At 39.2% G+C, this 12,495-nt stretch overlaps 1 protein-coding gene across 4 annotated transcripts in view; it reads right to left on the bottom strand.

Moving 5' to 3' along the window:
* Window positions 1–12,495, bottom strand: part of ARID1B (AT-rich interaction domain 1B) — a 405,100-nt gene that overhangs the window by 350,321 nt on the left and 42,284 nt on the right. For all 4 annotated transcript variants that reach the window (XM_063096175.1, XM_063096176.1, XM_063096177.1 and 1 more), the window contains exon 2: window positions 10,111–10,305. In XM_063096175.1, coding sequence (XP_062952245.1) covers window positions 10,111–10,305 — 195 coding nt within the window. The remainder of the gene's footprint in view (window positions 1–10,110; window positions 10,306–12,495) is intronic.

The raw sequence follows: 12,495 nt of genomic DNA, 5'->3' as shown, positions 1-12,495 counted from the left end.
CCACACGAGTGCCAAATGCCACTCAACCACTACGCCCACTGTGCTCCTCGCCCCTCCTTGACCACCACACTCAGCACAAGAGATGGTGGCCTGAAGGAAGGCAGCAGCGGCTCAGACGCACTGTACGGGGCTAGTGCCAGAGAGAAAGAAATACAGGCCACTGACACCGCGCACAAAGAAACAAGCCAAGACCAAACTGCTATGCTAGAACAATCTCTCAGGCACCGGCACCTCCACAAGAATCTAAAAGCAGAGTTAAAGTTGCAGCTAACGGTCCCAGCAGGCTTCACACACAGCACCAGAGGCACTGAGTTTCCGTTGGAAGCTGCAAAGCCTGGGTGAACGAGCCCATGTCACCACCAGCCACAGGTGGCAGAGGCACCACTAAAACACACGGACATTTTTTGCATCAAGCTTAATGGATTCCATTGGCCAGAGTCTACAATTCTGCAAATTCTGTTTGAAAATTTTGTGAAGTGCCATGTATGGTTCTAGATGACGGTCCTACAGCAAGGTATCCCTGCTGTCCTAGAGCTTATGTTCTAGAAGGACATCTGACAATGGAGAAACAAATGCAGCTCTGGTGGTGATAAGCGGCATGGAAAAAACACAACAGTGCGAGGGGTAGGAGGAGTGTACGATTTTACCTGAGTGAGCCAGAGAAGGTGTCTCAAGGAAGTAGGTTAGCAAGCCATGCAGAGACCTGGCCAGCAGCCTTCCCAGAGGGGAAAGACGAAACACAAAGGTCCTGGGGAAGGGCAAAGGGCAGAATGGAGGGGCTGGGTATGGGGGTGCAGAGTGGCAGAGCCACGCAAGTCCCCAGAGGAGAGCCACAGCCTGGCCTGCACCCTCTGAAAGAACCATTCCGGTAGCTTTGCTAAAAACAAACCCTGGCGCAAGAAGGGTTAAGGAGGAGCCCCCTGTGCTCGGCTTGGGGCCTGGGTGGGAGCCACTGAGGTGGTGAGCAGTACTTGGTTTCTGGATATTATCTGAAAGAAGAGAGCCAATGGGACTCTCTCACAGACCGAAAGGTTGAGGAAAAGAAGATAACTGGGGTTTTAGCCTGGACAACCAGAAGGATCCACTATTTACTGGGGCAGGAAGACAGAGGAGACGTTGGGGAGGAAATTTTCGCACAAATTTTGGAAGAGTCAAGAATAACTCTGTGTTCTCTATAACGACTTAGTAACCAAAACGCTCTGCCCCCACAAGCTAGAATTCAGACAAACTCACAGCCTCTCTTGCAGCCTGGATATATTCAGGGACTTAAATTCTTTCAGTTTGTCCAATCATAAGCACATTGCATGTTGCTTATTTCCAAATTTCTGTGGCTTTTGGCAGCAATGTGATTTCCTGGTCAGAGGTGGAATCCCTCCTGGAACCCCCTGCCCCACTCTCCATTCTGCACTTCAGTACCTCAGACCTGCTGCATACGTCTGGTAAAAGCCCCTTACCCGTCATTCTTGGAATTATCGTTAAGTGTGCTGTGACACATCTGATGGCATGAAGACTAAGGGCCAATGACGTTAGCAGCTTATCACTCTCCCACCCTTCACTGTTGAAGCCAACGAGGAAGAAGAATGGGGGACCCAGCAGAGACACCAGTGGAGACTGCAGAGAGAGCTCTCACTGGCCACCCAGCTGATCTGGAAGGGACTTCTAGTCTTTCCCCTTCTCCCCAACCACCCAAATTTGTCCACTTGCTGGGGACTAAGATCCTGTCATTTCCATGATGCCTGACAAATGGCACAGGACTTACAAGGAGGAAAAAGAGAAGAGGGGTCCACGAAGCCCAGAAAATGGAGGAGAACCTCCAAAGATGTAAACGCTTAAGATATCTGAAAACCTTACTGGAAATTTCAAGGTAAATATACTGATTAAAGGAGAGGGAAGTTCCCTTTTGGCCAATGCTTTCAAGGACCTATCTGAGGTCATAGGGTCCACAGGCCTTTCTTTTTCCCCATTTCTCTCTGCGACCAGTGATAATGATGATGCTGATTATAAAGGAGCATCCAATCCTTACATTTATCTTTTTAACCTACTGCTTTCAGGTTTGCTCTCTATTCTTGGTGGCTCAGGCCGGGAAACCACCCTGCCTGGCTCTTTTCTCATCTCAGACTTGAGCTCCCTTCCCAGCAGACATTTACCCTTAGCCTGCCTGGGGACCAAACTGCTACAACTATCCAAGTGGAGCTGGTTTGCTAACTCTCAACACAATTAAGTAAAACTTAATTACATCAGCAATGATAGATTTTAGCATTTTAATTCCAATACTTGCATATTTTTGCTATTACATTAGTCTTACTCTGGTTCTGCATGTTTGATGTTTTATGGAATTTCACCTGGATCCTTGCCTTTAACTAACCCTGAAGAGCCAATTCCACTAGTTGGTTGGTTTGGTAGTGTTTTTTTTGTTTGTTTTGTTTTGTTTTTTTCTTTTTAAGTATGCTCTTACTGAGTCACTACCAATAAAGAGAGATAAATTTGGCTAATTCTTTGGAATACAGCCTGTTTTCTACATTAAACATACTTCTCTGTATATCTAGGAAGCTGGGTAACTCCTGCTGTGTAGACAATTACTTAGTAACCAAAATTTTGGTTTGGGGCTATTTAAGTAGGCAAGGGATGTTTGTGTTATACATACACACTACCCACACTCAGAATGTCCAGGAAATTTCTAATACCTGGCTCCAAGTGGATAGTTCCTCTTGAGGCCTAAGGAAGCTTGGATTAAGCAAGGCTCCTTGGATCTAAGGAGATGTCCACACAGCCACTCTGGGAGAAGCAAGACCATATCTTTCTTCCCAGGTGTGTCCCTTTTGATACCCTTCTTCCCTCTGCTCCTTCTCTGCTAGTGTTTTCTTAATTTCATTCACAACTACAGATTTTACTTATAAATAAAATAACTTTAAAAACCATAAGGGCAAATAGTCTTAACACAATTTGTTGCATATAAAAATAATCCAACTGCCATAAAGAATTTAATTACTAGCTGGCTATTACTATGAAAGAAAAAACTCCTTTTACCCCTAGAAAAAAACCTGTCTTAAAACACAAAAACAAAGCCATCTAGTCCCCAGCCCCTCATGGGGTTAAAGAAGAGTGAAAGTAATGGTACAGAACATAAATCTTGAAATTGCTTATTTCTATTCAGGTTCATTTTACACAATTTATCCCAATGGTGTACAATTTATACTTATTTTCAGAACTACTCAGAAAGTAGTAATGTGCTAAATGAGTAAGTAATTGCTGAATCTCTCTTTGATTCCTTTAGTGACTCCAAGTAAAGTATGTCAAACTTAAGATTTTCTACATTTCAAAAAGGACAGACTACATTCTACATATCTAACACATGCCAGGTATTCAAAAGAAAAGATGTTATCTGAGAACACGTTCACTTTAAAAATAATATTAGAAAATAATTTATTGCACTGATCCCAACAATTTGCTAATCTTTGAAGAAGAAATCACTTTGTCCCCTTTAGAAGGAATTTCAAAGAATATGGGTTAGTAGTTATATTAATACAATTTGTCAAGCATCAACCCATAAACTTCAGAAGACTGTTGAAATGACGAGACTCTAAAATCTAATACTGAAACCAAAGGACATTTACTTGAAAGAGAAAATCCAAGCTGGGAGGGAAACCCCTCTTGTAGTCAACCCCCCTCATTTGGCAGATGAACGAGGTCCAGATTTTTCCAATATCATGCACAGATTAAACATTAATTGGCAAGGACTAAACTATCCCATCTCCTTCTTCTGGGCCCATTGCTTTCCTTTAGGACAGTGGTGAGTTTCTGATTCACTAGGTGGACTCAAGGATGTGCCTCTCTAACAAGCCTCCAGAGGGGGTGAGCTGCCCTGTAACTTATGTGGTCGAACTCTGACACCCTGGCTGCACAGAGCAGTCACTCCCCGGTGGAGCTCTGCAATCAACGGAAGCCTCTCTAGTCACATGTCATTGATATGGGCATCCCTGGGCATCCATTGGGGGATTTCTAAAGTGCCCTAGGAGATTCTAACATTTAGCAAAGCTTGAGAACCCCTAGTCTAAAATACACCACTTAAATTGTTTTAACTTACAGTTTATCTTGTGGGATTTTTATTGTTGTTTAGTGTTTGTTTTTCAGGGAGCACTGAAGAAAGGTGAAATGTGGTTGGTTGATTTTACTGATGTCAATTGTTAGCTTTATTTGAATTGTTAAATTTTAACATAAATATCATACTCAATGTTTCTTTGGTGAAAGCAAATAAGCCAAACTTATTCAAAATACGCTCAAGTAATTCCAATGCGACCTAAAATATACACTTAAAATTCACATCTCAAAAATAAAAATGTAATGGAAAACCTTAAAAGATACCTTAGGTTGCAAGTCTATATTATGTAAAAAACATAGTAAAATTCATATGTATGTGACAAAATAATATAAACTATCAGCAGAAGACATATACTGAATATAATCTTTAGAATATCTAAAATAATGTAAATGTTTGGGTAAAACATAAATTTATCAATATAAACTTCCTAATATAAAAGTAGCTTTCCAAACTAAAAGTGAAATCATCTCACATTTTCTCATCAGACTTTCAAGTATAATCTGGTCTTGTCTCACTTTATGAAAAATGCTAAAGATTTAAAAATCTATATTTAGTTTGAAATGTAATCTCTTCTAATACAGGTATACTAAGAATGTCACACTGAATGCTTCAAATATGGTGAAATCTAACTACAATATAAAAAGTAAATAAGACTTTAGTTAAGTATTCTAAAAATTTAAGTTTTAAGGAGAAAAGCAAATAAAATTAACACATCTACATACAAATCTATTCAAAAATATTTTCTTGGTACAAAACTCCATCTACAGGGAACTTTGGCATCAAAGCCAGTAGCATCTGCTATCCATGTACTTGGAAGCAGAAATGCGAGGTATAAATCTATTTTGTTGGTAAACCTTAAATACCTTCATGTTCACTGCTCAAGAACAACTGAAGAAACCAAGACAAAATGTGGCCAATAAATGGCCATTATTTATACAAATCTGCAATCAGCTGAAGGACTACAAACATTTCAGGTGTACAAGCAGCTTGGCTCCACGTCTCTTAGTATAGAACATAAATGTATGAGAATGCTGTAAATAACATAGCTAATGAAATCTCACAGCATTTCACTATTTTACTGGCCAAAGTGTTCACCTTCATTTATTTGTGTATTTACACACACACACACAAATATGTTTAATATATTATTTAATATACATATACAAGACACACATTTCAGTACACAAGAATGTCACTGTCACACAAATGTTCTGGTTTTTATACATGTTTGTGAGCACACATGCACACACAGATACAGGTGGGTGTCTTTGAGTGAATACAGAAACTGCCAAAAAAAATTAAAAATCTGAATGTAGGACAGATACCAGGCACCCATTCCCCTCCATTATGCTAAGTCAAGTCTCTGTCTTTCCCATTCTATCACATCCTATGTCACAATACTCAAAAATAGGAGGTCTAAGCTCTTTTTCAGATAAAACCAAAATTTACTGGATTCACATCTAGGAGACTGAGTGAGTCTAAACAAACACTTAATGTCAAAAAACTGGAATATTTAAGTATTTAACCAGTCCCCCTCTCCCCAGTTTTCCTTACTTTTCAGAGATATTGTTCAAACTATATCAAAACATGGTTTTAGTTACATTTAAAACAAATAAAAAATTTTTCCAGAATAGACCAAATAATATAAAGTAACACAGGTGTGAATCCTAGAAATTGCTTGGCCGCCTTAATAACCCTAAAGAAAACATTTATTTTAGCCAAACAATTTTAATGTTTGTCTCCTTTTTAGAAACATCTGCTGCCAAAATAAACATTTGCATTGGAAGAAGTGTTTTGGCTGTTCAGATGATACCAAATAAAATGCTTATGTTCTAAAATAAATATTTTACTCAAAAAACACATAGCAAAATAGACATAGCCAAAGGGTATAGAAGACAAACTAAAGGCACAAATTAGAATACCTTCTGCTTTTTAAAGTCCTCTTCAAAAGAACTACTTTTAATCCAGGTTTTCTTTTTCAGACCTTAAGAATGTCTACATTTAATTCAGTTTTTATTTAGATTTAAAGTGATAAGCTCAGATGGATCACCTTAACAAAATAACTAATTTCTATTTAATTTTGCCACTATATCCTTCAAAACAATGATCATAGTCCATGCTTTTGTCGTAAAGGTCTTCATAACACAGATGTGTTTTTAAAAACTAAAAAACGTCACGTTTCCCCATTATGAAAGAACGATGAACTTAAGTCTCTCGTTTTTGCTTTCTTTGCCTCTCCCCAGCTTTACAGTTCCAACAGGCATCGTATTATCAAACATCAGCAACAAAATAAGGATAGTTAAAATATCAACACAATAACCCCAAAACTCAAACTACATTATTGAAACCTGCTTGACACAAATAACTTAGTTCCTGTATCTTATTTCTCCTAGGTGTTATTTACTTTTATATGAAAATCTTTTTTAAAGCAAGTTGGCAAAGGCCTATGTGTACATTTATGATCACAGAGGACAGGAAAAATGAAATATAACCTTGCTCACCCACATCCCTAATCAGAAAATGTCAGATTCTAGTAATCTTAAGAACTATACATCTTTGTGAAGCTCTGTATTAGATGAAATCAACCAGTGTACTTTTGTTAACCATCCCCAGGTTTGAATTCCAGGAGCCTGGAGGCAGAACATTCTCCACAGAGGCATAGAAAATTCATTTCCCCTCTACACTCAATAAAAGCCCAAGCAGAGTAGTTTTTAGGGCACTGTGCAAAACTAATCTGTTTAGCCACGTATTTGCCTGATCATGTGGGAGAATCAGCAAGTGAAAGACCACAAATCTATTCCAAGTTAATATGACTAAAATGATGTACTATTATCACATCGTGCTTCAAAAACTCAGTCATGAGTATATCTCAAAAATAAAATTATCACCACACAAATCAAAAATCACCAGGTTAATACTAAAATCAAACACTCAGTGGCCTGTCCCTCCTGACTCTTAGAAAATAAGCAGTGATACTATCCATGTTAAATTTCATCTAAGCACTACAGTTCTAACAGAATCGTCATTTAAAGTTCATATCACAGAGTAGAATGCCAGCCAGGAATCAAACTGTGACCCCTGAGCCAAAGACAACTTAACACTCAGCTGGTAAGTGGGCAACTCAACTTACAAACTTGAATTCCTGCATTTTAATCCTTTGTAGAAATACATGAACAATATTAAATGAACTGGATTCAGCTCATTAAAGGTTAACAAACCAAACACAGAAAGCTTTGGAAGCCACCCAGAGCAGTCATGCCTAGGTGGTGATGTCCATTCAGCAATTACTCAATGTCATAATTATCTTTCAGCTTTTTCCCTGAAGAACATTAGCAGTCATAACTACAACAATGCTCAGCCAATTACATTAATCCTAGGAGAAGATGGATAGAACCAGCAGCCAATCACAGTGCCAGGACTTTGTTTCAAACAAATGTATAAGTATCCGAAATTCCCAAACAAAGCAATTCACTGAAAATTCCTCACCAAAGAACACAGTTTAAAGTAACAACAACAAAAATGCATGTGCTCTGAAACCTTTGCTCAAAATCTTCCCTTATTTTTTCCATTTCAAAACTATTAAGAATTATTCACATAAACTTGGTATTATAAAAGCTGTATGTCTCCCTTAAAATGTTCCACACATTCAAAAATGCATTCACTGTTATTTTTAGCCTTTTAAATTTCAAAGTAAGATACTGTATCTCAAAGCTGTATTATAACTAAATGAAAAGGAGTAAAAGTAATACAGATCAGTGAGACCCTGGATTACAACTGACTCAGTATGAAGGTTTGACATTCTGCGGGCAGTATATTCAGCTTCTTACCAGATACTCTATTTTCCTTTCATTATCAGAAAGATCTGGGCTTAATTAGAATTGGACATTTCTTTTGGTTAGCAGTAAAATACCTAATCTAAAATCTTAATTAAAAATTTGCTAAAATACTTGATAAGCAATCTTCACCAATTTGTCCCTTCAAATACTCGTAAATCTAAGAGTCATTAGGTTCCAAAAGTATATAAGAGTCACAGGGATTAAATAAAACCAAAAAGCTAAGAAAACTGAGATTACTCTGTATATTTGTGTATGTCCTCTACTCTAAGCCTTATACATTTGGGGAAGAAAATAATGAAAAAAAAATTTCCTAGGTAATCATCTTTACACACCCTCTCCATTTGTTTGATTCCCACTTTGGGACTGCAAACTAAGCCAATGTCTGAAACCTCTAGTAAGACTTTAACTCACACAGAGGAGAGACAAGGGAGCATTCACCTGCTTGCCATGAACATCACCCTCTGAAAATGACTTTCCAAAGTCACATCAGGGAAACCTAACAAAAAGGAAGGTGCAGAAACAAGGAGTATCGAGCACACCCTTTTGTCCACTAGTCCCACTACTTCTTCCTCCCTTCCTGCCTCTGTTCTCTTCCTGTGGCAAAGCATCCTACAGAGCTGCTGGCCCCAAGTGAAAGCTGCCTGGGCCTTCTCCCCTCAACTAAGGGCGAAGCAGCTCAGAAACTGAAATGACAACTAGAAAGAGAGAAAATCACAACTCTCACCTCACTTTTCATCATTTACAAATTCTCTCCCTCTCACAGCAGACTCAACTAAAGATCTTTACTCTAGGAAGTAAAATATTGCTAGAAGAAAGGAACAATGTGGAAAAAAATAAAGAATACAATTAGATATGCAACTGACTACTAGAATTCTGAGTGGCTCATCTTTAATAATGGAGGGGTGAGATCTTTGGACAGTAACAAAGGCTGTTTAAGGAATCAACAGGTAGGATTCAGAGGCTGAGCTACATTCCCCACAACTGCCTTATATAAAAGCATCCCCCAAGGAGGGGCAAGGATACAGAGGAAAAACAATACTCAATCTGCAAAAGAGAAGGTTCAGAGGCAACTTACTGATGAACTTTTAGTACACAGCTATGTATTGTGTCAAGTATGATAAATCATTCTCCACATCCACTTTGAAGAGAACAAAAGTGCTAACAAACTTTTCCCCCAGGAAAGATTTTTGGCCAAATATAGGGAAGCATTTCCTGAGAGGAAGTACTGTTAACCCTCAGAATGGGTTATGAAATGCCCCAGGTCTGGAGGTAGTAAAATGTACACCAGCATCAGGCTGACACAGTCCCTGGGGGCTTAAAGCCCAGTATGGCAATTTATAAGTAAGCCTTTCTGGTGTTCCTAGTAACTAAATACCCTAACAAGTCTGAATCTAATTTAGTCTTTCCCAAATTTCATGCTTTCACAGGCCAACATAACAAGGATATTCTCTCAAGTATCCAAAAGACTGTAGGTTTACTAATGCTAGAAGGTAAATTGTCATTTAAGGTAACTCCATTTAATTCTAGAGAAAAAGGAGAAAAATACTGGGTCTTTTGTTTAAGAGCAGGAAGTCTTGTTTGTTTTAAGTAAAAACACAAAACCCATAAAGAGCTAAGAAAACAGATGCACATCAAATCCTCTTATATGAAATACAGAAACTGTTTTCAAAAGGTACAAAACAAATAATTTAAGAAATGAAAGTAATATAAGTCTTTGGGAGGCTAAAAAAATTTTTAAAAGTTGATTACATCTTCATGAAAAAGACCTTAAATAACTTGAAAATTTATCCAAAGACATTCTATTCACAGCTCAAAATCTGACACAGTCTGACATTAGAAATGTTAGAATACCAAGTTCACTTCAGAGCTTAGATATATATAATTTGCTGCAAAATTATGACACAGTCCATACTTCAAACACAGGTAGTACCACTGGCCTGCAACCAAATGGATATTTTGTCCACTCTGTTCTAAGACGCTCACATTTACATTTAAAAAAAAAAAAGAAGAAAAATATTCCTGTGACTATTTAAAGAAACAACAAAAATTAAAAGAAAGTAGAAAATCAGTGAAATGCACTTTAATTCTCTTATCACCAATCCTGGGTAGACAGTAAAAGATAAAGTCAAAACTACCACCAAAAAAGGTGTGGAAGGGAGAAAAATTAGCACAAACCTGCTGCTGTGGGTACTGCATCCCTCCCATAGCCCCTGGTGTCCGACCCTGGATGCCGATTGGATACCGCTGTGGGCCTGGGGGGCCATAGGAACCTCCTGGGTATGGACTGCTCTGCTGGGGCTGAGAATGAGGGTTACTGCCCATCCCATACAACTGAGGTCTCTTCATCACCATTGGATCCATTGGGCTGCCCTGTGAAGTAATAAAGAAGTAGGTTTATTAATTCATTATTCATTACAAAGGCAGAATTTTTTCTTACATTAACATGCATTAAAAACACAACTACCTTTAATTTTGAAAATAATAAAAATAATGACCTGACAAAACCTCAGAAGAACATTAAGAAAAAAATGTAGATGAATACAAGACATTTTATTTTTTACTTTTAGGAAGGTTTTAATGATTAAGAAGGATCCAGAGTAAAAAATATAAAAAAGATTACGCATCCTAAGCAGAGAGAAAACAACTGCATCTAAAACTCTGTTATGCATATACGAAAAGAGCATGACCCAGCTTTTAGTTTACTAGCAATAAGGGCAGAGGATACGGAGTGCTTAGCAACACTTTCTGCCTTCAAAGTATTCTTAGAACAACGATTTTATTTTAGACCTGAGTCTGTAAGCCTTGATCAAACATTAGTGTATGTGAGTGTTCATTAAAAAGTGAAAGGATAGATTTTAGAATACAAAGTGTCTAGGGTGAAACTTTTCAAAGATCACTAGTGTGCAGGAATAAGCACCCAGACTATGAGTCACAAGCCACCTTCCCTATGTAAGTAAGCATCTTACCAAACCCATCCAGTTCAAAACTAGACTTTGAATTTTATTTTTGGTTTGGTGAGTCAGTCCCTGGGCCTCAGGGCCAAGGCCATATGGGAGAGCCAGGAGTGAAGCCTCAGCATGGCCTTCCCTCCAGGGCGTGTCGCAAAAGCAAAGCAGTGGAGAAATCCCTTGCCCAGTGCTACAAAGGCCGATAGCATTCACTCAACAGACCCTTCCTTCCAAAACCATATATTGATCCCTACACTGTGTGCGAGACTCTAGGTTCACACCAAGGTAAGTTCACGGGGACTCTCAGGAAGGCTTGAGGATTACCAGGACAAATGGGAACAGCAGGTTGGAGGTAGGAAGGGACGGGACATAGAGCTCCACAAGATAGAAGAAACAGCACAACGTACAGGCTCCAGGGAGAACTGCCCGGCGTGTATGAGCAAATGTAAGCAACTTAGACCCAAGTGAAGCAGGAAAAGCTGAAGCAGGCAAAAGCCAGAACATGGGTGAGGCTTACAGGCCATTTTAAAGGCTTCATATTGTCTCTTATGGATGAACCACCAGGTGCTTTTACAGAGAGCTGGTATCAGACCCACCTCTAGGAGGACTGCTCTGCTCTCTTGGGCAACTGGCTGGAAGCAGGTCGGGTTGCCCCAACAGGCAATTGAGGCTGAGGTCGTGAACTGGCAGCAGAGGTGAGAGTAAGCAAGCCCAGATTCAAGTCACATTTAGGGGGGAGATGCAGTGGAACTTGGAGACAGGAGCCAAGGGTGGCCTGCTAAATGGTAATACACCAACTGAGACAGAGCATTCAGGGGGAGAAGCAGATCAACCCTCTCCCAGGAGTGGGAGCCTTCAGTGTTCTGCATGTAAAACCTGAGGTTCCAATAGGAAATCCAGGTGGAAATATCCAGAAAGAAGAGACACACTGAGTCTGCAGCTTGGGGAGCATGGTCTAACCTAGAAAAATAAGTAAGTCAGCATATAGGAGACATATCCAGAACATAAGTCAAACAGTGTACCTGGTATACAGTAAGTGCTCAATAAATACAGGATGAATTGATCAACGGGAAGTATGTAAAACCCAAGAACTTTATCAGGTAAGAATATAGGAAAAGAAAACAATAGGTAGAGGACAAAAACAATTCTAGAGAATATCGCCATTTAAGGAAAAAAGGAAAAAAAGGAGCCCACAAAGAGACCAAAAGAATGGTCTGAAAATGTAGTTAAGAGATTCTAGAGAGTATGGTGTTATGGAAAAGAAGGGAGTCATGTACAGCAACAAAATAGCCATGCCCAGTGCAGCCCAGGGGTCCAACAGGTGCAGGTTAAAAGCTTTTGCTATACTTGCCTAGGAGTTAATTGCTGAGCTTGGCAAAGACAGTCTCACTGCAGAGGTGAGGGCAGAAACTAGAAAACAAGGAACCGAGGTATGAAGGGGATGTAAAGAGGGGAACCAGGAATGTAGACACAAAACCCTATTTGAAGTAGCTGTGAGAACTGCCCTTCTATCCACACTCCCACCTCTTGGCTGCATGTGCTCTTTTCCCTTTCTCCTTCTTGGTTACCCTGGTGTTCATTCTAATGATTTGATTAATACATTCACCACACA

This window comes from Cynocephalus volans, chromosome 5, assembly GCF_027409185.1.
Source record: "Cynocephalus volans isolate mCynVol1 chromosome 5, mCynVol1.pri, whole genome shotgun sequence".
Lineage (NCBI taxonomy): Eukaryota > Metazoa > Chordata > Mammalia > Dermoptera > Cynocephalidae > Cynocephalus > Cynocephalus volans.
The sequence above is the reverse complement of the archived record's forward strand: the minus strand, read 5'-3'. Positions and strand labels throughout refer to the sequence as shown.